Consider the following 22047-nt stretch of genomic DNA (forward strand, 5'->3'; position numbering starts at 1 on the left):
CAATCTCAGCTGGGTGGAATGGAGTATGATTCCCTCCTATGATTCTAAGGCCTTGTGTGGATTGGAGATTTGCCCTTATTTCAGCCATTGTTGGTAGTCACCGATATAACTGTACCTGTGCAAATTCCCAGTGTGGATATGCAAAGTGTGACTTTCACTATTAGAGGTGTCCCATGTTTGAAACTGAGTTAAGTGTCACTGGTGCAAGTTGTGGTTTTCTTTGTCTAAACTATGGGTTTGCACTGGTGCAGCGGCACCCAGAGGCTGAAATCATGGCAAATCCCCAGTGCAGACACGGATTAAAAAGATCATGTGTCCTGAGCAGAGTTGATACACTTCTTGAAAGTTCACTTAATCTGATTAGGTATGGAATAAGAAATATTAACCAGACTTCTGGCCTACTAAGATGAACAATTTTAATCCTGTCTCTGTCTTCATTCTATTTTACTAATTTTAAAAATCTTCTTAAAGGCAACTTGCTTACATCCAAAAGAGGTGCCATAATGAACCTGATGGACCAGGGCTGGCAGCTTTAACAAGTGGGGAGAGAACCCAATGGGCAGAGGTTGGAAAATTTCAGTGGTCTTTCAGAAAAATGTTGATTGACTGTATTTGCAACATTTCAATTATTTAACCACTTTTTCATTGCCTTGTAGACACGTGAATATTTAACTAATCTCGATCCAAAGAACTTAGGTCTACTGGAAAAAATTCAGAGCAGTTTGTTTGTGATCTCCCTGGATGATTCCAGTCCCTATGGAACCCCTGAGGATTATACTTCGGTAGTTACAGATTTCAAAATAATTTTGCTTGTCTTTTTAACCAACTTTTGTGTCTGATTGTATATTGATTTGTTTGTATAAAATATTCTGGAAAGGCAGCTTAACCATCTGCCTGTCCCTTAGCAATCTAACAGGTCTTATATCATTGTGTCCTGGCCCCTCTAGCATAGGAAAATGGGCATGGCCATGATTCATTGCCTCCTGTTGATGACCAGGACTGGACCAATGCCTACCACATCTAGAATCTTGGAGGTGTAAATGTGGTGTAAATTTACCCTCACCCCTCTGCATCCCCCTGAATTTCACAGGCCATGGAAGCTCTGACCACCAGAATCTGTCCTTTTATTTTTAAACACCAGGCTTGTATAGATGGTTTTTCTTCAGATGGATATATTTGTTGCATTTTGGGCATGTCTGCTGTCATGCAGACAGCCTTCTTAGTCATGGCTCATCTAAAAGCTCCTTAGGGCAGGGACTTTGTCTTGCCCAGTGCAGTAAGTCATAGCTGCTTTCGAGTGCGGAGGTTGGTACTCATTAAAAAGTATCCAGATATTTCCAGTGTAATGTGACAGGACTCTGGCGCACATTCAGATATTTCTAAACCCCATGATATTAATTCTTGATTTAGATCACCAAGTTGACTCTAATAGGAGATCCAACCATACGCTGGGGAGACAAATCCTACAACTGCATACTATTTTCCAATGGGACATTTGGTTCAAACTGTGATGTAAGTAAAATATGATTCCCTTTTTCCTAGCATATTTACAGTGGGCTCCTTTGTCAGTTTTTCCCCTTCCACAATGAAATTTTTTTTTTTTAACAGGTTTCAACTTGTTTTTCTTTTCGTGCATTTTCACATATAGGGCACCTTATCTGGCAAACATCCCAGGACAGGTGCTGTACATTTCTCAAGGGGAGATTATGCAGTGCATTTGTTGACTAAAAAGATTTAGAAGTCTACATTTTACTTTCAGAAATATTTTAATGAGGGAGTTTCTTGCATTTGATCAATAGGGAGTTCAAAGAGAAGGGGAATATCATGCAAAAAAAAATGTAAGTTAGTAGGTTTATTATTTGCTTGTATCACAGTAGTGCCCAAAACATGCTAAGCACTGCGCTCTCACATCGGAAGACATTGTTTCTGCCCAGATCTGTGCCTCATCCTGGTGCCATATTTTGCCTGTCTACCTGGCTGCAGAGCTAACAAGAGAGTAGATAAATGCTGTATGGAGCTCTATCTGTACAGGTAGAAGGGCTAGAAGTGTAATCTCTTAATGAATTCTGCACAACACAGGAAAACCTTCAGCATAATTAAGAAAGAATGGGAGTGGAAATAAGGAGACTTGATCAACTTTTAGCTTTGCAACCATCATGGTATATTGTCTTGTGTGTTCTAGCATTCTCCTTATGATGCCATGGTTTTGGTAGTCCTGTGCTCTTATATTGATCAGAAGATTATTGAAAGCGAGGGAAAGTGGAAGGTATGTATCCATTAAGTTTCCATCCTTATTAATTAGCATTTCCTCTCTTACGGATATTGATTCCTCTTTTATTTAAAAAACAAAACAGGGATCAGATAAAGTGCGGGACATCCTTTGGCCAGAAGAACTTGTTTTCACGTTGAACCAGAACATGCTAAATGACATTGAACGTGCTAAAGAACGGTATTCTCAGCAGGTGAAGTTTCTCTATCTCTTTCTTAGTGATCACTGAGGCTTTCATTTTTTCTAAACGTTAGTAGCTGGCCTCACTCCAGGCCAGAGAACAAAGACCACTAGAACAGATTCAATCCTGAGGTAGCTCTGCTGAAGCCAGGGGTGTTACACCAGGGTAAACCTGATACATTGTTTTGTGAGGTGAATGCACAGTTCATTATATTTGAACTGAAGCAGGTTGTGATTAGAGCAGTTGCTGAATTCGCCTATGATAACAAATTCTTTATTTGTCAGGTATCTGACTTGCAGCTAGTGAATTATGCCTTTACATCCTTTGGCAAAGCACTGACCAAGAAGAAGGGACTTCATCCTGATACATTTGTTCAGCTTGGCCTCCAGCTGGCCTATTATAAACTTCATGGACAGTAAGAAAAGTTTATTACCCAGGCTAGCAATTAAATGTGTAGTTGAACAAACTGACAAATCTGGGCAAATACAAGGGGCTTTGCGTTCCATTTTATATTTTGCTGCAGTCATAGAAGAATGACGAAATATGTCATAGTGTTTTATTCAGTTATACAGGACCTTATCCTCTGCCACTGAAGTCAGCAGGACTTCTGCCATTGACTTCAAAAGGTGCAGGAGCAAGTCCTTTATGTCACAGTGTGGTAGGTGCTATACTACAGGTACTGTAAGATGAAGGGCAGCCAGCTAGAACTTTATTAACAGTCCATAAAACGTGGGCTGTACTGATTAAATGATAAGGCAAGGACTTGGCCCACAAGGATCTATATTACCTCATTAACTGAGAGACAGTGTGGGTGAAGTAACATCTTTTATTGGACCAACTTCTACTGGTGAGAGAGACAAATTTTTTAACCCACATAGTTTTTTAACTCACATAATTCTTCTTCAGGTCTGTGTAAGCTCAAAAGCTTGTCTCTCTCACCAAGAGAGAAGTTAGTCCAGGAAAAGATATTACCTCACCCACCTTGTCTCTCTAATATCCTGCGACCAACGCAGCATACCTCACTAATTGGTTATTCCTATAAGGGAATTTGGCCCAGGTGCAGATGAGAGTTTCATCTGTAGTCTATAATTAAACATTATTTGGTGGTGATAAATCTCTCTCTTCCAATATCCCAACCTTGTAAAAAGCCTTAGCAGACTCATTGTTGTCATCCTGTCCTCATCACCAACAAAGGCTGCCTGTAGAAGTTATAACAGCATAACAAAAAGATAGTGTACAACCAAGTTCCTGTCCTTGCACACTGGGCAGGTGAGTGAGGAAGGTTTTATTTTGTACTCCCAGCCAAAAGTTCTTGAAGACTCTCTCTTTGTTGGTGATTATGTCCCTCCTTTTCCCCTGCCTTTACTACCATCTGTTAGTATTTAAAATAGTTTAAATATGAGTCATCACAGAGCTGGCAAATAGTTGCCTGAGGATGTCATCTGCAAAAAGGCCACATTCCTTGCACAGGTCATTGAACACTGGTTTATATTAATTGCCCAACAAAAACAATCTGGGTAAGGGCTCGTCTTAAACTTGTTTGTAGATGCCCCCTGTTGCTAGTGGATTCCCCCAGTCTGTAGGTCTTATGTGGGGCAGATGCCTTCTCTCCTTTGTCCTTGATGGAAGAATACATAGGAAATTGAAGCTTGCTTACTTTCCTGTCACCTACATAAGGGGGTATAGAAGCCTTAGCATTTGCAAAAAGCAGCTCATGAAAGAGTCCAGATTTTTTTATGACTTTATAATGGCATCTGAATTTTCTTAGTCCTAACTTGCCTCTTGAAAACTTTCTTATCGTTGAGTAATCTGTATTACATTTCAGATACTTAAAAGAAAATGAGTGGCTTACTCTTGCTTGTAATTGAGTGTAATGGGACAGAATATTTTTATATGACATTTTTTCTTTAGAGAGGAAAAAAGATTTATCTTTGTAGTGAGACACTTTGTCCTAATTTTCCTTCTTAGCCTAGGCTGTTGTTATGAAACTGCTACAACCAGACGTTTCTACCACGGACGCACTGAGACTATGAGACCATGTACAGTGGAAGCAGTGGAGTGGTGCAAATCCATGCTGGATCCATCTTGCAGTGTAAGTATTGAAAATCTGCTTTAGCTGTAATGTATTTAAAAGACCTGCCATCTGATCTACTTTAGATAAGAGAATATGCCATTAATTGTGTCAGTAACTGGAGAAGAATTCATCTTCAGCTGGTTAATTCAAGTGGGTATGTCACCACCAGGGCTGGCTCTCAGAATTTTGCTATCTTAGGTGAAGTGCAGTATATGACCCCACTCTTTTTTTATTTAAATTTTGTTTTTGTTTTTAACTCTGCTCTATGTCGTACACTCCCCACACATGCACCTCACCCCTCCCGATTAAGTGTGGTCAGTGCTGTGCCAATGGCAGACATCGCTATGAGGCATGGAGTCTGGGAGCTGCACATGCTCGTCTGTGTGTGAAATCTGCATGGGGAAGTTGCTGGCAGCAAGACTGATTCCAAAGTCTAAGAGTCTTTCATCTCCTGAATACTTGAGCTGGGGGACTGACCTCTCTTCTGGTTCCCCCACCTCTCCTACCCAAGCTTCTCTCTCTTCCCAGGCACTGGCTGCTACTGAAATTTTCTTCCTCTGCTTCTCCCTCTGTGCCTGTCTGGAAGCCTGAGGAGATGACAGGAAAGGCAAAGGATCTTGCAAGATATGTTTACATATCTTCTTAGAGAAAATCCAAAGCTGCTTCATGTTCTTCATCTTGGATACTGGGCTTACACCAAACCACTCTGTTTGATGCTTTGCTTTACTATTCTTATTTCTTCTCTCCTCTTCACTTCATTGGTTTCTTATTCATTTGTGCTTCTGCTTTAAAACTCTGACATTTAATACCATCACTCAAATCTGACTTCCCTTTGTTTTCTTATCTCCCCCCCTGCTTTTCCGTTTGCTGTCTTCATTTATCTTCTTACAGTCAGACTCATACAGCCAGTTAATATTGAACTTTGCTGTTTCTAGCACTGATCCCTTGGGATCTCTCTTCCTCTCCATTTTTCTGATTCCCTTCATCATTTTAAATTTCATCCCAACTGCTCTCCTGTTTCTGAATGCTGTTGCTTCTGATGAACTTCAAGCACATGCTTATCTGCTTTGCTGAATAGGATGCACTTGAATAGGTGCTTAAAAGTTAAGCATGTGCTTAAGAGCTTTGCAAGAACCCAGAGCCTTAATACCTCATCACTTCTTTCTCTTTGCTTAGAATCATAGACTCATAGAATATCAGGGTTGGAAGGGACCTCAGGAGGTCATCAGTCCAACCCCCTACTCAAAGCAGGACCAATCCCCAACTAAATCTTCCCAGCCAGGGCTTTGTCTAGCCTGACCTTAAAAACCTCTAAGGAAAGAGATTCCACCACCTCCCTAGGTAACACATTCCAGTGCTTCATCACGCTCCTAGTGAAAAAGTTTTTCCTAATATCCAACCTAAACTTCCCCCACTGCAACTTGAAGCCATTACTCCTTTTTCTGTCATCTGCTACCACTGAGAACAGTCTTGATCCATCCTCTTTGGAACCCCCTTTCAGGTAGTTGAAAGCAGCTATCAAATCCCCCATCATTCTTCTTATAAGCTTAATAGTTTGTTGTTGCTAAGAACCCATCAATTATTGACCATTTCAGTTTGTGTCCTGTTACCATTATCCACCATTTTTGGTCAAAGGGGCTTAATAAATAAAAAAATGGAATGTAGTGTCAGAGCAGAGACAGATCTTGGGCTCAGTGTTTGGAGCCGTTTGCTGACAACCATGCCATCTGTAACCTATATTTGTGCTTACATTGCCAGGAGAATAGACTAACTAGTAGGACTTATCTGTCTCTAAAATCTGTGGTTAAACATAATCACAAAACTCTTATACTTTTAAAACCATGATTGTGGGTTAACAACACTAATTGGCAAATAAACCCTATAGCTAGCTAGAGGAAGAAGAGAGCATGATCAATGAAAAAGTCCTTCCTGACCCTGACAGAGACTGGCTGGCTTAAATCTACCCTTACACTTATTATCCAACCTCTGAGAGAGTGCAATAGGAAAGAAAAATTGGGGATAAAAAATAACACGTACTTACCAACTGAATAACAGAAAACTGCAGCAGCCATTTTCAGTCTAACCCTGTCAGGACTACAGCTGTTTGCCTCTGCCAGATTTAAAGAGCCAGCTTCAGAAAATGCATGCTGGGGGAAAGTTCTTACAAATGGGCAGTTCTGCACTGGGGAGAGCAAGTAAAGACCAAAGAATTGAAGTTGGGGTACTTATCACTACAGTCAAACAGCATTTACGGTGTTTTTGCAATTGCTTACCCCATCGCATTGTCAAAAGCTTTCACAAAGTCCTGATATACTGACCCTCATTTTTCTCATCTGTCTAAACAAACAGTTGTTAGAGAAGTAATTAGATTATTCTGAAGTTATTCTCCTCTCACAAGTCCGTGCTGTCTCACTTCTGAACTGTACTTTTCCAAATGCATTTTTAAAGTGTAATTTCTAGCTTTTCTTTATATAGTTAAGTGTACAGGTCTGTCATTTTCAGCCTCTTTCCTAGAACCCAGTCTTACATTTGAGCTATACATAAAATGTTTTCCAGTCACAGGGTACCTGTCTTGTATGAAAAGTCTTTCTAAAAGTAACTGAACAGTTCCAGCTCCTTGACTTACCCCTAATTTAATATCATCCACAAAAGTAGCCCCCTCATTTTACATGATGGCTAAATATCTGTTTCCATTGTTTAAATACACTCAGTTTTTTCCAGTCTTTCATCATTAATACTCACAAGTACAACAGTCAGCAGGTTTAAAATAAACAAAAGGAAGTACTTCTTCACACAGTGCACAGTCAACTTGTGATAAGTTCCTGGAGGATAGGTCCATCAATGGCTATTAGCCAAGATGGGCAGGGATGCAACCCCATGCTCTGAATGTTTCTAGCCTCTGTTTGCAAGTAGCTGGAAGTGGATGACAGAAGATGAATCACTTGATTGCATGTTCTTTTCATTCCATCTGAAGCACCTGGCATTGGCCACTGTCAGAAGACAGGATACTGGGCTAGATGGACCATTGGTCTGACCCAGTATGGCCATTCTTATGGATGCATTGCTAGTATTCTGCTGATGCAAATAAGTCATTATTTTTCAATAACCAAGTTATCCTTGCTTTGCTATCATGTTAATAGACCCATTGTTCTCTTATTTCTGTCTTCTGATATAATTTGATAGTACAGTTTTTAAAATCTCTAGCTATTTGTTCTTACTCCTCTCTGTTCTTTCAGTACATTCTTTCTACTAATGCTGTTGTCTTTTGCACCCTGTATTTTATTATATTTCTGTATTTACTCATAGTTAATTACAACAGTTTAGGCCTGGATCCTGCAATCTGATCCTCCACTGAAGTTAATAGAGCATTGCCCAGGCAGATTGAGTTGGGACCTAGCAGTGAGCCAGTCTATCTGAGAATCTTTAATAATGTAATAAAGCTAAGAGCTTCCCTAGTGTTCATCCATTTAAAAGATCAATCTGCTTCACTTTCAGTCTGTTGCACTCAGTTTTATGGCAGCTCTTTTCAGTGTCTCACTGACCTGGACAGCAGCACCCCTGGGCTAGATTCACAAGGGGGACTAGAGCACTGCAATGCTCCAAACTCCAGATTAGGCGCCCAGGCTCCCTCTACAGTGTGTGGGGAGAGAAAGTGATTCACAGATGCTAGCATGCTGAGCTGAGCCCTGCATAAGCAGGTCAGTAGGAAATGCTGAGGAGAGGGCTGGGGCCTATACATCGCTCTTCAAAGAGAGTTGGGTATCAGTCTGTGCTTGGGATTCACAGACATGAATCCTCTCCTGGAGTTAGGCACATAGGCTAGGTCAGCCCTTTCTGAAGAACAGAGGTGGTGCCCCTCTTCCCTCATGGCCAGTGGTTAAAGCATTCACCAGGATGTGGATTTGGATTGTGGCTTTGGATCTCTGCTGTGCCTGACTTGAACTCAGTTTTCCCAACTCGTAGGTGAGTGCCCCTAGCACAGGGCTATGGCTCTCTCCTGTTGAAGCTATTCCACTTTGTATGAAAAACCTAAATATTCAGTGGAGGAGGGACTGAAACGTGAAGCTACCAGCCTGTAGAATCATTCTGTCTCTCAGGCCCAATGAGGGTGGAACAGCTTCAACAGCAGACATTGGGAGAGACCACCCCAGAGTACCCCATTTCTCAGTGGTTAGGGCACTCATGGGAGAACTGGGTTTAAGTCCCTGCTCTGAATCAGGCAGAGTTGGAATTTGAACCCAGGTTTCCCATGTGCTGGATGAGTACTCTAACTATTGGGGGTGGGGGAGGGGCACCATCATTGTCATTTTGTGCGGGGACAGCTACAGTAGTTGTGCTATAAGGTGGTCTCCGAGCCCAGACAATATAAGCAAGGGAATGCACAGTCAGGGCCATCCAGAGGTTCTGGGGGCTCGAGGCAAAATCTGAAACTGAGACCTCCCCACCCTTTCAAAAAAAGTTACCACTGCAAGTGGTGTTTGTGAGGGGTTTGGAGACCAAGCACTCCCCTGCAGCGGCAACTTGGCTCCTGTCCCATGGGGTTGGGCCCAGCACCTCTCTATGCACTGCAGCCTGGCACATGGGGTCACAGCACTGTTCAGGTGTGGCCAGGCTGCCCCTCTGTCTAAGGACTTTACTGATGGAAACTTAGGTGCTTATAGGATTAGGCTGCAGCTGAACAGTGGTTTTGTGAATGCCAGTGGTAGCCAAATATTGGACTTAGCTACCTAACTGACACTTTGATGCTTAAGCCCTCCTCGTGCATCTAGTTGCTATGTGTGTTTAATTTAAGAGCAATGAAGTGAGACGCTTCACTATTTCCGTATGGCTTTCTCTTTTCACTTTTGTGATTTCCACATGCAGTTCCATGTCTGTGAAATGCAGTCATGTGCGCTACTGTCTGATATATTTCTAAAAGTTGGTGCTAGTGTAGGAAAGCCATTGTATTTAATCTCTTTAGTTTAAAGTGACCATTTTCAATTCCTTCAGTTTCTGTCAGTGGGGGCGGGGGGAAGAGAAGGAAGGGGCTTAAGGTTTAGAAAACTGTTCTGCACAGAAGATGACTGGCTAAGACCTAGGAAACAAATTATCAAGAGCTCCTGTGCAAAAAACAGGGTTCAGGAAAAAAAAATAAATCACAGGAATTAAAAAATGAGACATAAGGCACAAATGTAACTTTTCCATGCTCCTAAATTTTCCTCTCTTCTTAAGCTCTAAAGCTTGTGGATGGAAGGAACTTGCTTATCTGTGTCTGTTGTAATATTCAACTGGGTTGGTTTTGTTTTTGTTATTTAACGCAGTCTCATAAACGGCAGCAACAGATGCTAAAGGCATGTGCAAAGCACAACAAGATGATGAAAGAGTGCGAGAATGGAAAAGGTATTTTCTTTCTAACGACTAATTTTCTCTTGTGCCTGAAAAAGGAGTTTTACTTCGTGCTAATATGATTTCTCCGGCTCCTTACTAGGTCAGTCTGAGTAATCCAAGACCACCCAGGGGAACCGAAATATTATAAATTTTTGCTGGGAGCCCCTGCCTTTTTATACCCCTTGGCATTTCCTTCTAGCTTATGTGTTGCCTCTCTTCTTCCTGCAGGGGGGAGGGTGCACGGGGGGGTAGGGGAGTGTGAGGGTAGAGGAGAGTGGGAGCGAGGGTCCTAACCATGGACATTTAATTCTAGTCCCCTGGGGCTAGATCCACAAAGGGACTTAAGAATCTAACTGCCACATAGGTGCCTAAGTCCAAGATTTAGCTCCTCAAAACCCAGCTCAGCTGCTGCCTAACCCTGTAAGTGCCTAAGTTCTGCAGTAAACTCTTCTGGGTGTCTAAAAATCCACTACTGGGTATGCACACACTGCCTAAATCCTGACGCCATCAGCCTGGTCAGCACCTAAGCCCCGGCAGAATGCTGAGACTAGCTGTGCCTCCGGCCTAGCTCATGGCCTCATCTGGTTGGCAGGCTCAGAGGCCACCTTAGAGCATGCCTACCATCTCAAGCCCCACACAAAATATAGAAGAGGAGGAGCTGATGGTGCTGGCCTGAGGCTAGGCACCTAACTTACTTTAAAGGGCTTGGGAAATACCCCTCTCCTCAGCATTTCCTACTGGTTAGCTGAAGTGGCTACATGCTCAGCAGCAATAATTTTTAGTTTTCTCAGCCACACACCCGGGCTGAAAAGCCACCCAGACCTAGCAGGAGCCCAGAGTAGATTTCTGGGGTGTGTGCAGCACAATCGTTTTTGCCTAGTCTGAAATCTCATCCTTTCTAGATACAGCCTTTCAGTAGCCAAGCTTGGGGGATCATGATAGTCTTTTCCAACTGTATGATGAACTCAGCTAGAGTGCTCTGGTCTTCAAAGCATCCATTGCTAGATGGATGAAGGGAGTTTCAGAATTTTCTTCAGAATGAAGAAAAGCATGTCTGTGCCCTTGATCATTTGGGCCCTTTCCCAGACAGTGCTGGTTGCCTCCTAGCGTGAAAGGAGAGATGTTTCTCACTGGAGCTGGAGGGGGCTAGTAATGAGGTAAACTCTTTGTATTTTTATCTCCATTGTAGGCTGAATGCAACAGCCTCTTTGGACACCACATTTCGGAGATGACTTCAGGGTGCTTCAGTCTGGATCCCTCTTTCTTTTTAGGGCTCTCCCATGATCTGTTCTGGGTCCAGCATTTGAAATTCCCATTGTCCAGACCAGGAAGAACTAGATATTTCTCTCAGTTATGAGGTTTCTTGTTTGTTTGACAGGATTTGACCGTCATCTTCTGGGTCTCCTACTCATAGCAAAAGAGGAAGGACTCCCTGTGCCAGAACTCTTCACAGACCCTGCATTCACTAGAAGGTAATTATTAGTCTTGTCCGATATGCAAGTCAAACCTCTGGGTGTTGATGGGTTTATCACATTTGCCTTCAGCTTGCCAATCTCTTGATCCCAATAATTTTGTATATTTTAGCTCCACTTTTTAATACTAATTTAAATCAAACAATTTGCTTTTTTTTACTTCATAGTGGGGGAGGTGGAAATTTTGTGCTTTCCACTAGCCTGGTTGGCTACACTAGAATTGGTGGAGCTGCAGTCCCCATGATACATCATGGCTATGGCGTTTTCTATAGAATCAGAGATGACAGGTAAGGGTATATTCTCACCTTCTTGGGCCTGGCATCACTCAGAAGAAAACTGTAAAGCTGTTATCTGAACTTCTTCCCCGTTTTTACTTTGCCCGATTGTATCAATGTCATGAAGGTAAAGGAAGTTCACAGGGAAAGAGAGAAAATATCCAGAATCTTAAAGCTAGTTGCAGTAAAGGAAGATATGGACAACACTTTCAAATGTAAGTGACTAAAGTTAGGTACCTAAATCCATCTTGGCATCTAAACTACAGTGGCCTGATTTTCAGAATTGCTGAGCACCTACATGTCCTACTGAAGTCAATGGGAGCTCTGGATGTTTAGCTTCTTTGAAAATCAAGACAACGTTATTTAAGTGCCCAAGTTAGACACCCATGTTTCAAAATTTCAGCGAATAATTTTACAGTTTGTGTGAGGACGTGCTTAAAGTTCATGATCTAAAATAACTAGTTAACCTTTATACTGATAGAATTGTTGTGACCTGCACTGCCTGGAAATCATGCCCAGAGACCGATGCAGAAATGCTGTGTAAGAACTTGTTCCAGTCTCTTCAGGACATGATACAACTAATGGCCACAGCCCATCTGTAGAGTTGATAGTGACGTTACTGTGCCTTCACATATTGTGCGTTATTGTGTCTGGCACTTGCTAAATGAAATGCTTGTCACAAAGAACGTTAAACTCTATGTAAAACACTTAATGATACTTCAGCATAGACGTTAAGCAGAACTAATGCAAAACCTGTCCGTTTTAAGAAATTTACTGCAGCAGCAATGCAAGTTTCTTAAAAGAATAATATATCCATTTGCACCAACAATGCAAACTATGGCAAATGATCAGTGTAGAACTATACAATCTTAAACTATGCCTCAACAATGCAAATATATCAGACTATTGTGATTTTTGGAAACTGGAGAATTTGTGATGGCCTGTTTTTATAACTTTCCTAATGGTAGCTGATAGAGTACGTGATAATCCGGTGACGTTTATTTCTATGGTTTACTTATTCTGTAGTTCAGCGTAACCATTCCAGTGCTAATACCTTCTGGTGCTATCGCAATTGACATTGGTGACAGTTTTTATGATTTTTCATTTGTGAAAGAATCAAGGAGAAATATTAGAATAACAGACTCTTCAAGTTATATATGATTTTTATTATTAGCTGCCTTCCATTTTCACCATTGGGATGATTTCAAACCAAGAGCTTATTCGTGAGTAGAGACTAGTTTCTCAGGTGAAGGCTGAGGTCACTATAGTTTGAAAAATACTTTTAAATTCCTTTTCAAAATAAAGAGATAAAACTAGGATGGCTACTTGCAAGTTTCCAAAGGATGACATACTTGTGATGAAATAACTACAAATATCACTGCTGCTCCACAGAAATTAAGTGCAAATTTAAAGCTGGCACTAAGTATAGTCTGATAAAACTCTCAGGATTTTAAGCTTTCTTTGGATTTTAAATAAGACTTTTGTTTGATAAACTTTGTAATTTCTTCTTAGAAATAAAACAATCAAAAAAGTTTGTTTCATGTTGGTTGATTGGTTTATATCTATACTGCTTGATGCATAGCAACCAAACTTTCCAAAAGGGAAGTTTCTTTTGTACAGATGATGAAACTAACTTAACACAGATTCTAAAATCCCCACTGTTTGCCCTTCTGGAGGTATTGGGGCCCCTGGAGAAGTCAGGAATTATTATTGTTTCTGTTACGTTAGAACAACTAGAATTCTCACTGAGATCAAAACCTCATTGTGGTAGTTACCATGTTACAATGGTGCAGTTCGCATCACTTTAGTTAACCTGACACTCACTTACTCTTTAATAGCCAACTTTTCTAAGTGCTCTAAAATAAACATAAGAAGGGACTATCCCTGCTCTGAGGACAAAATGTTTGAGTAGAAAGAGAGATGTAGGACTTGCCAAAGTTTATACAGCAGATCAACAATCAGGCAGGAGCAGAACCCAAGTCCTTCTTACTTGCAGTTCAATGCCCTGTTTGGTAGACCACTGTGATATGTTCATACCCATGTGTTGTGTGCAAGCAGACACTACAATTACTAGAATACTGGATGTAACAGACTGAGTGTTTATCCTGGCCAAATTGTAAACTTCATGTTTTGTGAATCTATTTTGTGATTGTAACCTTTACTGCAACTGTTAGTGTATTGTAACCTCCATATTGGGTTAAGAAATCCAGGTGGTATTGAAAACCAATCTAATCTTGACAAGATAAGGCTGTTGTCGACATTCTGTGGTCATGCTAGGTTATGGGACACCTCAAAAGGGAAAACAGTGCGAGCCATCAATGTTGAATGACTTTTTTCTGGAAAAATGGGTTTTTACCAGCAAGGCCATTGACTGTCTATGCAAGTTGGGGGAGGAGTGGGGAATGAAGCTGAGAACTTCATCAGCCAAAACACATGGATAGAAATGGGATAGAGACTATTTTGAAAAGGTGGCTGCTTTGCTAACAGCGGACCATACCATTAGCACCTGTAAGCAGAACTTGCTGGAGAGAGTGACAGCAGGAGACTATCTGCTTGAGGACACTCACCAGAACCAGGACTCCCAGACAGGGTGAGGTTGGACCAGGAGGATTGCATTCAGGACTGTTTGTTGATTTCCATAGATCTGTAATTTGCTTGTGCTTTAAGAATAAAGTGGTTGTGGTTAAGAATTCTTTTGCTAAGTCTGTGTTCATTGCTTTGCTACCAGGTTGTCCCTGAAGGGCATAACTAGAAAACCAGAGCACTCAGAGAAGGCAACAGGGGGCTTGGGAGAGCTGGGGCATTGGTTCTGGGGTTTAGGTGGCCAGATCACAATCCCCATGCCCAGGAAGAGTGACCTGTACAAGGTCTGTACCAGGCAGTGTACCTGAGCGATACAGAGCTGGAAACAGTGATCAGTCACCCCAGTGGGGCTTAGAAGTACGTGGGATTTAGGAGTGGGATCCATTCACAACAAACTTGTGTCCATCCAGAGGAAAATGGGGCCAGTTTGTGACAATAGGTTAAGACAGTGACAGAGCTAGTAACAGAACTCTTAGTGGCTGGAGCTGCAGGCCTAAATGTTTAGATTATGAAGTAATTGAGGACTTTGGTACATGCTTGGCTAGTGTTTCTTGGCTTTCCAAGGTTTAACAGGACCTCTTTTGTTTACAGACCTTTCCTGAAAGCAAAGGTAAGATTGATGGGTAATACTGTCGTTTGTAAAGTACTGAAACAAATGAACCATCACACTTCAGAAATGTGGCACTGCCTTTAATTCATGTTTCATGGTCCAGCTTGAGAATTAACTAGAGCAGTGTTTTTCAAAGTTCGGGTTGTGACTCAGTACTGAATTGTGGTATGTAAGGCACTGGGTCGCCTTGCTCAGCGACCCAGTGGCTGTGGTCAGCATTGCCAACTGGGATGTTAAAAGTCCTGTCGGCAGTGCTGCCCAGCTGAGGCAGGCTAGTGCCCACCTGCTCCGACACCACGCTGTGCCGCGGAAGCGGCCAGCAGGTGGGCCATGGGGATCTGCGTGCTTCCCCCACCCTGAGCACCAGCCAATGGGAGCTGGAGGTGGGGGCGGTGCCTGCCGGCAAAAGCCGTGCGGAGCTGCTTGCGCACTTCTGCCTAGGAGCCAGACCCGCTGCTGGCCACTTCTGGGGCGTAGCGTGGCTCTCAGTGCCAGGACGTAGGGGAAGCCTGCCTCTCACCCTGGTTGTGCTGCTGGGGGTAAGCCCATGCCCCAATCCCCTGCCCCAGCCCTGAGCCCACTCAAACCCAGAACCCCTTCCTGCACCCCAAACCCCTCCTTCCCACCCCAGAGCCTGCAACCCCAGCCCAGACCCTCTCCTGTAGCCCTTCTTCCTGGCCTCACCCCACACCCTGCACCCCAACACTTTTCCGCAGCTTGGAGCCCTTCCCACACCTCAAACCCCTCATCCCCAGCTCTGTTGGGTTGCAGGCATCAATAATTTTCTTCAGCTGCGTCCCCAGAAAAAAAGTTTGAAAACCACTGAACTAGAAAATAATAGACACCTCTTTCAGCCAAGAGTTGCTGATGTGTTCCTTCTTCTGTAATCCTTCTGTTCTGGATTACTGCTATCTTGTCAGCATTCTTGACAGGTCATGAGCTATTACAATACAGGTGCGACCTTGTCTTGCTTTATCCAGTGCTTCTTGGACAACCTGTTAATTTACCAAAGCAGAAGATACTTGCCAAATGAGTTAAAAGTGCAGTGCAGAGAAATCCCTTACAGCTGTCGGTAAGTGAGGTATCTAATCTGATATTTTATAATTTAACTAAAATATACCAGTGAAAAATGTGGGCCTGGGTGGCTCAATGGGATGGAAGTGTAGCTTCCTATTTTAAATCTAGACTGTGTTGACAATGAGTGAAAGTTGTTAATATTGATGAATGTTTGGTTGCATATTTGAACGAACCTGGTTGTCTCAGGCCAATTGCTAGTGCATAGGCGTCCGTGTCACCAATGTCATCATCATAACTTGCACCCTTGTTGGCAGTCTTGGCAGAGTGACCAAGTATTGTAGGGGCACAATGACTGACGAAACCTCAGTGATTCCTCCAGATCAGTTTTAAGAAGTGATGGAAAGCTTGCATTGCCATTGTTCTAAGGAAGGCAGGCTGATATCTTTCACAAGCACTATGTTCACTTTAAAACAACAAAGAAACCTGCATTGACAGCAGTGGGCCACATCTCAGTATTGCCAACTCCAAGCAGCCAGAAATCTTGAGATCATGACATTATAACTCATGAGATTTTTCAATAATATTGTGAGTTATTTTTTGTCATCTGGTTTCTGAGCTTTTGGGTGCATTTGGTCATATTTTCAAGCTATTCTCCCCAACCATTGAAGCTAGAAGATTTTTTTTTTAAATGACAGCTGAATTTTCACATAATTGCATGATTGCAGAAGCTGGGCTTTAAAGATCAAGAAGAAGATTTGTAATACAATTGAGTGAGTTGAAAACACTGAGTCTTTCCTGGCAAACAAATATTACTTGTTGGGTGTATTATGCAAAGAGCATTTTGGGAGTGGCAAAAGTTTCCACACCTCTCCTACTGTACTAGACGCTTGACCTATTTTAGTCCCAGGAATTGCACGGTGTAACCAGTTGTGTTGTCTTCACCACAAGGGGGAAAATGACTCAAATAGGGGTTACAAGTGAAAATGTAGGGTTTGTCTACATGGGGAAATTTATACTGGTATAATTATATCAGAGTTATATTGGTACAACTCACCGTGAGGATACAATTATTCTGGAATAAGAATGCTTTATTCTGTTTTAGCTTATACAGTTCCCAAAGTGAAATTTGTAGTCTTCTTTTAGGGTAGGCTCTTTTATTTTTTTTCCATAAAGAAGTTTAAAAAAAATCTTTTCTCAGTTAGAACACTGAAGTTGTGTACCCATTGAGCATAGAGTAGAAAAGTTTGCATTATGCTTATGGTCACTGTGGCTTAACACAAGGTAAACATCTCCAAGGATCTTAGTGCCTCATCCTTCATTAAGAAATTTCCTGTTGTTTTACATGAGTAACTCAGTAACTTATGGCAAGTCTTGTGATGATTGTTTTTCTTGCTGCCCAAGCTTCTGGAGAAAAGTGAATATGAGAATCTCATCTTAAAGTTTTTTGGTTTCATAGAGTCACAGAATATCAGGGTTGGAAGGGACCTCAGGAGGACATCTAGTCCAACCCGTTGCTCAAAGCAGGACCAATCCCCAACTAAATCATCCCAGCCAGGGCTTTGTCAAGCCTGACCTTAAAAACCTCTGAGGAAGGAGATTCCACCACCTCCCTAGGTAACCCATTTCAGTGCTTCACCGCTCTCTGAATGAAAAAGGTTTTGCTAATATCCAACCTAAACCTCCCCCACTGCAACTTGGGACCACTACTCCTTTTTCTGTCATCTGGTACCACTGAGAACAGTCTAGATCCATCCTCTTTGGAACCCCCTTTCAGGTAGTTGAAAGGAGCTGTCAAATCCCCCCTCATTCTTCTCTTTTGCAGACTAAATAATCCCACTTCTCTCAGCCTCTCCTCATACGTCATGTGCTCCAGCCCCCAATCATCCCTCCGCTGGACTCTTTCCAAATTTTCCACATCCTTCTTGTAGTGTGGGGCCCAAATCTGGACACAGTACTCTAGATGAGATCTCAGCAATGCCGAATAGAGTAGAATGACTCGTCCCTCAATCTGCTTCTTCTTATCTAGCCCAAAATGCCATTAGCCTTCTTGGCAACAAGGGCACACTGACTCATATCCAGATTCTCATCCACTGTAACCCGCTAAGTCATTTTCTGCAGAACTGCTGCCTAGTCACTTGGTACCTAGTCTGTAGCGGTGGATGGGATTCTTCCATCCTAAGTGCAGGACTCTGCACTTGTCCTTGTTGAACCTCATCAGATTTCTTTTGGCCCAATCCTCTAATTTCTCTAGGTCCCTCTGTATCTTATCCCTACCTTCATGCATATCTACCACTCCTCCCAGTTTAGTGTCATCTGCAAACTTGCTGAGGGTACAATCCACGCCATCCTCCAGATCATTAATGAAGATATTGAACAAAACCAGCCCCAGGACCGACCGCTTGATACAGCCTGCCAACTAGGCATGGAGCTATTGATCACTACCTGTTGAGCCCAAAGATCTAGCCTGGTTTCTATCCACCTTGTAGTCTGTTCATGCAGTCCATACTTCTTTAGCTTGCCGGCAAGAATACTGTGGGAGACCATATGAAAAGCTTTGCTAAAGTCAAGGAATCACGTGTCCACTGCTTTCCCCTTATCCACAGAGCCAGTTATCTCTTCATAGAAAGCAATTAGGTTAGTCAGGCATGACTTGCCCTTGGTGAATACATGCTGACTGTTCCTGATCACTTTCCTCTCCTCTAAGTGCTTCAAAATTGATTCCTTGAGGACCTGCTCCATGATTTTTCCAGGGACTGAGGTGAGGCCAACTGGCCTGTAGTTCCCCAGATCCTCCTCCTCCCCTTTTTTTAAAGATGAGCACTACATTAGCCTTTTCCCAATCATCTGGGACCTCCCCCAGTCGCCATGAGTTTTCATAGATAATGGCCAGTGGCACTGCAATCACATCCACCAGTTCCTTTAGCACCCTTGGATGCAGCGCATCCGGCCTCATGGACTTGTGTTTGTCCAACTTTTCTACATAGTCCTGAACCACTTCTTTCTCCACAGAGGGCTGGTCACCTCCTCCCCATACTATGTTGCCCAATGCAGTAGTCTCAGGGCTGACCTTGTTCAAGAAAACAGGGAAAAAAAGCATTGAGTATATTAGCTTTTTCTGCATCCTCTGTTTCTAGGTTGCCTCCCCCATTCAGTAAGGGACCCATACTTTCTTTGACCACCTTCTTGTTGCTAACATACCTGTAGAAACCCTTTTTGTTACTCTTAACGTCCCTAGTTGGCTGCAACTCCAAGTGTGATTTGGCCTTCCTGATTTCAGTCCTGCATGCCTGAGCAATATTTTTATACTCCTCCCTGGTCATTTGTCCAATCTTCTAATTCTTGTAAGCTTTGGTCTCCTTTCCCCAGTGAACCTAGTTTAAAGCCCTCCTCACTAGGTTAGCCGGCCTGCTTGTGGAGATGCTCTTCCTTCTCTTCCTGAGATGGAGCCCATCTCTGCCTAGCAATCTGTCTTCTTGGAACACCAAATTACTTCTCAGTTAGGGCTGCATGACCTGATGACCAAAGTCAATATAACTGCCCTCTCTGCCAGGGCGGTGTGGCCTAATGGCTAAAGTCAATATAACTATCCTGTCTGTCAGCACGGCGTAGCCGAATGGCCAGAGTCCATAAAGCAGCCCTCTCAGTTGGGGCTGATGTGTTCCAATGGCTAGAGTCAATATAACTATCATGGGCGGCGGGTATAATAGGCCAGGGGAACCACAGCCGCTGGGCCCCCGGTTGCAGGGTTTTGGGGGGGAGGTTTTTGATTTATTATGCCTGATGCAGGTTCCAGAACGGCTGTGGACTCCAGGGAGATTAGTAATGAACCCAAGAAGTTGAGTAGAAAATACCATCTCCTCAGCTGCCCCAGAATCTGCCTGGGGCATATCAAATGCTTCTTCCAGAGGAGTGTCTGAGAGACTCTTCTCCATGTGGCTTGGAGTCTGGGGAGGGAAAGTGCAGAGTGACTACAGCTGGTCCGGGGCTCCTCCGGGCAGCGGAGGCTTGAGGCTTTGGCCGGCCTGGGGCTCCTCTGGTTGTGGGGGGCTTGGAGCTTTGGCCGTCCTGGGGCTCCTCTGGTTGTGGGGGGCTTGGAGCTTCGGCCAGCTCGGGTCTCCTCTGGTCGGCATACTCAGAGCTTCAGTGTAGTGTTAGAAACTACTATCGGTAGGAATTTGCTACCTATAGCAGTTACTCATATGTAAAGGATTGTAGCGTAGGGGGGAAGGGACAGGCAGAAGGGAGGGAGCCAAGGTGTTGTGGCCTAATGGACAGAGTACATAAATCTGCCCTCTCAGTTACGTCTGCATGACCTACTGAAATACACCAGGCAAAGCCCCAGTTCTATGACCGATTCCCCATTAAGTTCCTCTGGGTACTTCCTACCTGTTCCTCCATGGCTTTTTGTCTCGGGATTCCCATGGCCTCTCCTCCCTTTGCGGTGTTGGGTGTCAGGGGAGAGGGTCATAGGTCATCACCATCTAGCTGGCCTCCGCATCCTGAAGTGCTGGCAGTCCTTCTACAGGAACCTGCAGAGCATCTCTATTCCCTTTAGCAGTTAGCGCTGAGTGAGCCTAACTGCTCCCTTTTATAGTGGCTTCCTCGGCCCACAAAGTAAGATTAAGTCCTGCTGAACCACTGTGCGGCTAGTACACCCCGTCACACTGTCTTGCCCGTGAACAACCCTCATCCTCCTCACAAACACACATACTGCTCCTCAGCTCAAAATGGTGCAACATCTGCCCCCCATCCTTCATGTGGCAGATTTGAAAAATAAAAACAACCATTTTGTGCAAAACACAAAACAAGGTTATTGAGAAAGATGTTACAGGAAAAGAAGGATTGAGCTGGGATTACTACCCAACTCGCCCCCGATGCCCTTTGCTAACTCTTTCAGCACCATTTAAACACTTTCAAGGCAAAGCCAGACTAGGAACATAAATTCACAACCCCAGTCTCCAAAGTAAAACAGCAAAGTCAAACATTATATACTGTATAGACAAAAATCCCAGTGCATCTCCCCTCATGCACACACCACTTACCATCTCTGAGGTTTTTCCAAGACTGGAAAGGATCTTAGGAAGACAAAGTCAGAAATGCTGGAATATGAACAATAATCTCTTTGGGGTTTTTTTTCCCCTACTCTTACAGCCACAACACTTGACCGGCCAGACCCTCAAGGACAGGGCCTTTATCAGTGATTGAACAGCTGGCTAACTTGAGGGACAGAAGAGAGAAAATTCAGGATGAAATGTTCGTGAACATCACTGCAGAGTCCCCAAACTCCTCAAATATAGTGGACAGGTGGAGGTTGTCTTAGAGGACAGAGACAGGGAGCTCTCCAGAGCAATTGTGGGATTGGCCAAGGACAGCATGGCAGTTGCCAGGAACAGCATGGCACCTACTAATCTAATCTAACCTTCACATCATGTTATCCCATAGGCATCTTATCGAGTGTAGTCTGCAAATTTTGCCACTGCAGTTTTACCCCTTCTTCATTTATGAATATGTTGAACACCACTGTCCCAGTACAGATCCCCACTATTTCCCTCCCTCAACTGTAAAAACTGACCATTTATTCTTACCCTTTGTTTTCTATCTTTTAACCAGTTACTGATCCGTGTGAGGACTTTCCCTCTTATCCCATGACTACTTATTTTGCTTAAGAGACTTTGGCATCGGAGAGACCCATCTTAACAAAGCCCTGGCTGGGATGATGTAGTTGGGGTTGGTCTTGCTTTGAGGGGGGTTGTCATAAACAGATGGTTAAGGGTTAATGTTTCATTTTACCTGTAAAGGGTTAAACCTGGAACACCTGACCAGAGGACCAATCAGGAGACAAGATAACTTTCAAATCTCGGTGGAGGGAAGCCTTTGTCTATGCTTTTTGGGTTTTTTCTTTGTTCTCTCTGGGTTCTGAGAGGGACCAGACATGTATACAGACTCTCCAATTTTCTGAAACAGCCTCTTCTGTTCAATTTAGAACTATTCAGTTAGAAAGGCGGTTTAGTCTTTTGATTGTTTTCTTTATTTGCAAATGTGTATTTTGCTGGAAGGATTGTATCTCTGTTTGCTGCAACCTGTATTTGTGCTGGGGGGAGGTTTCTCTATAGTGTCTATAAGCTGAAAGACCCTGTAACATTTTGCGTCTTGATTTTACAGAGATAATTTTTACTTTTTTTCTTTCTTTAATTAAAAG

The 22047-nt window shown here is 43.1% G+C and overlaps 1 protein-coding gene across 7 annotated transcripts in view; it reads left to right on the forward strand.

The window, feature by feature from the left end:
- CROT (carnitine O-octanoyltransferase) overlaps window positions 1–14328 on the forward strand; it is a 41374-nt gene extending 27046 nt beyond the window's left edge. For 5 of the 7 annotated variants that reach the window (XM_050939568.1, XM_050939565.1, XM_050939569.1 and 2 more), the window contains 11 exons: window positions 472–565; window positions 657–782; window positions 1411–1512; window positions 2183–2266; window positions 2355–2462; window positions 2735–2865; window positions 4419–4542; window positions 9825–9903; window positions 11270–11363; window positions 11531–11650; window positions 12120–14328. In XM_050939568.1, the coding sequence (XP_050795525.1) occupies window positions 472–565; window positions 657–782; window positions 1411–1512; window positions 2183–2266; window positions 2355–2462; window positions 2735–2865; window positions 4419–4542; window positions 9825–9903; window positions 11270–11363; window positions 11531–11650; window positions 12120–12240 (1183 nt within the window). In that variant the 3' untranslated portion in view covers window positions 12241–14328. Of the gene's footprint in view, window positions 1–471; window positions 566–656; window positions 783–1410; window positions 1513–2182; window positions 2267–2354; window positions 2463–2734; window positions 2866–4418; window positions 4543–9824; window positions 9904–11269; window positions 11364–11530; window positions 11651–11765 lie in introns of those variants that run through there. The other 2 variants (XM_050939570.1, XR_007772526.1) reach the window with 2 other exon arrangements.
- Window positions 14329–22047: the final 7719 nt, after the last annotated feature.

Source organism: Gopherus flavomarginatus, chromosome 2 (assembly GCF_025201925.1).
Source record: "Gopherus flavomarginatus isolate rGopFla2 chromosome 2, rGopFla2.mat.asm, whole genome shotgun sequence".
NCBI classification, from domain to species: Eukaryota; Metazoa; Chordata; order Testudines; family Testudinidae; genus Gopherus; species Gopherus flavomarginatus.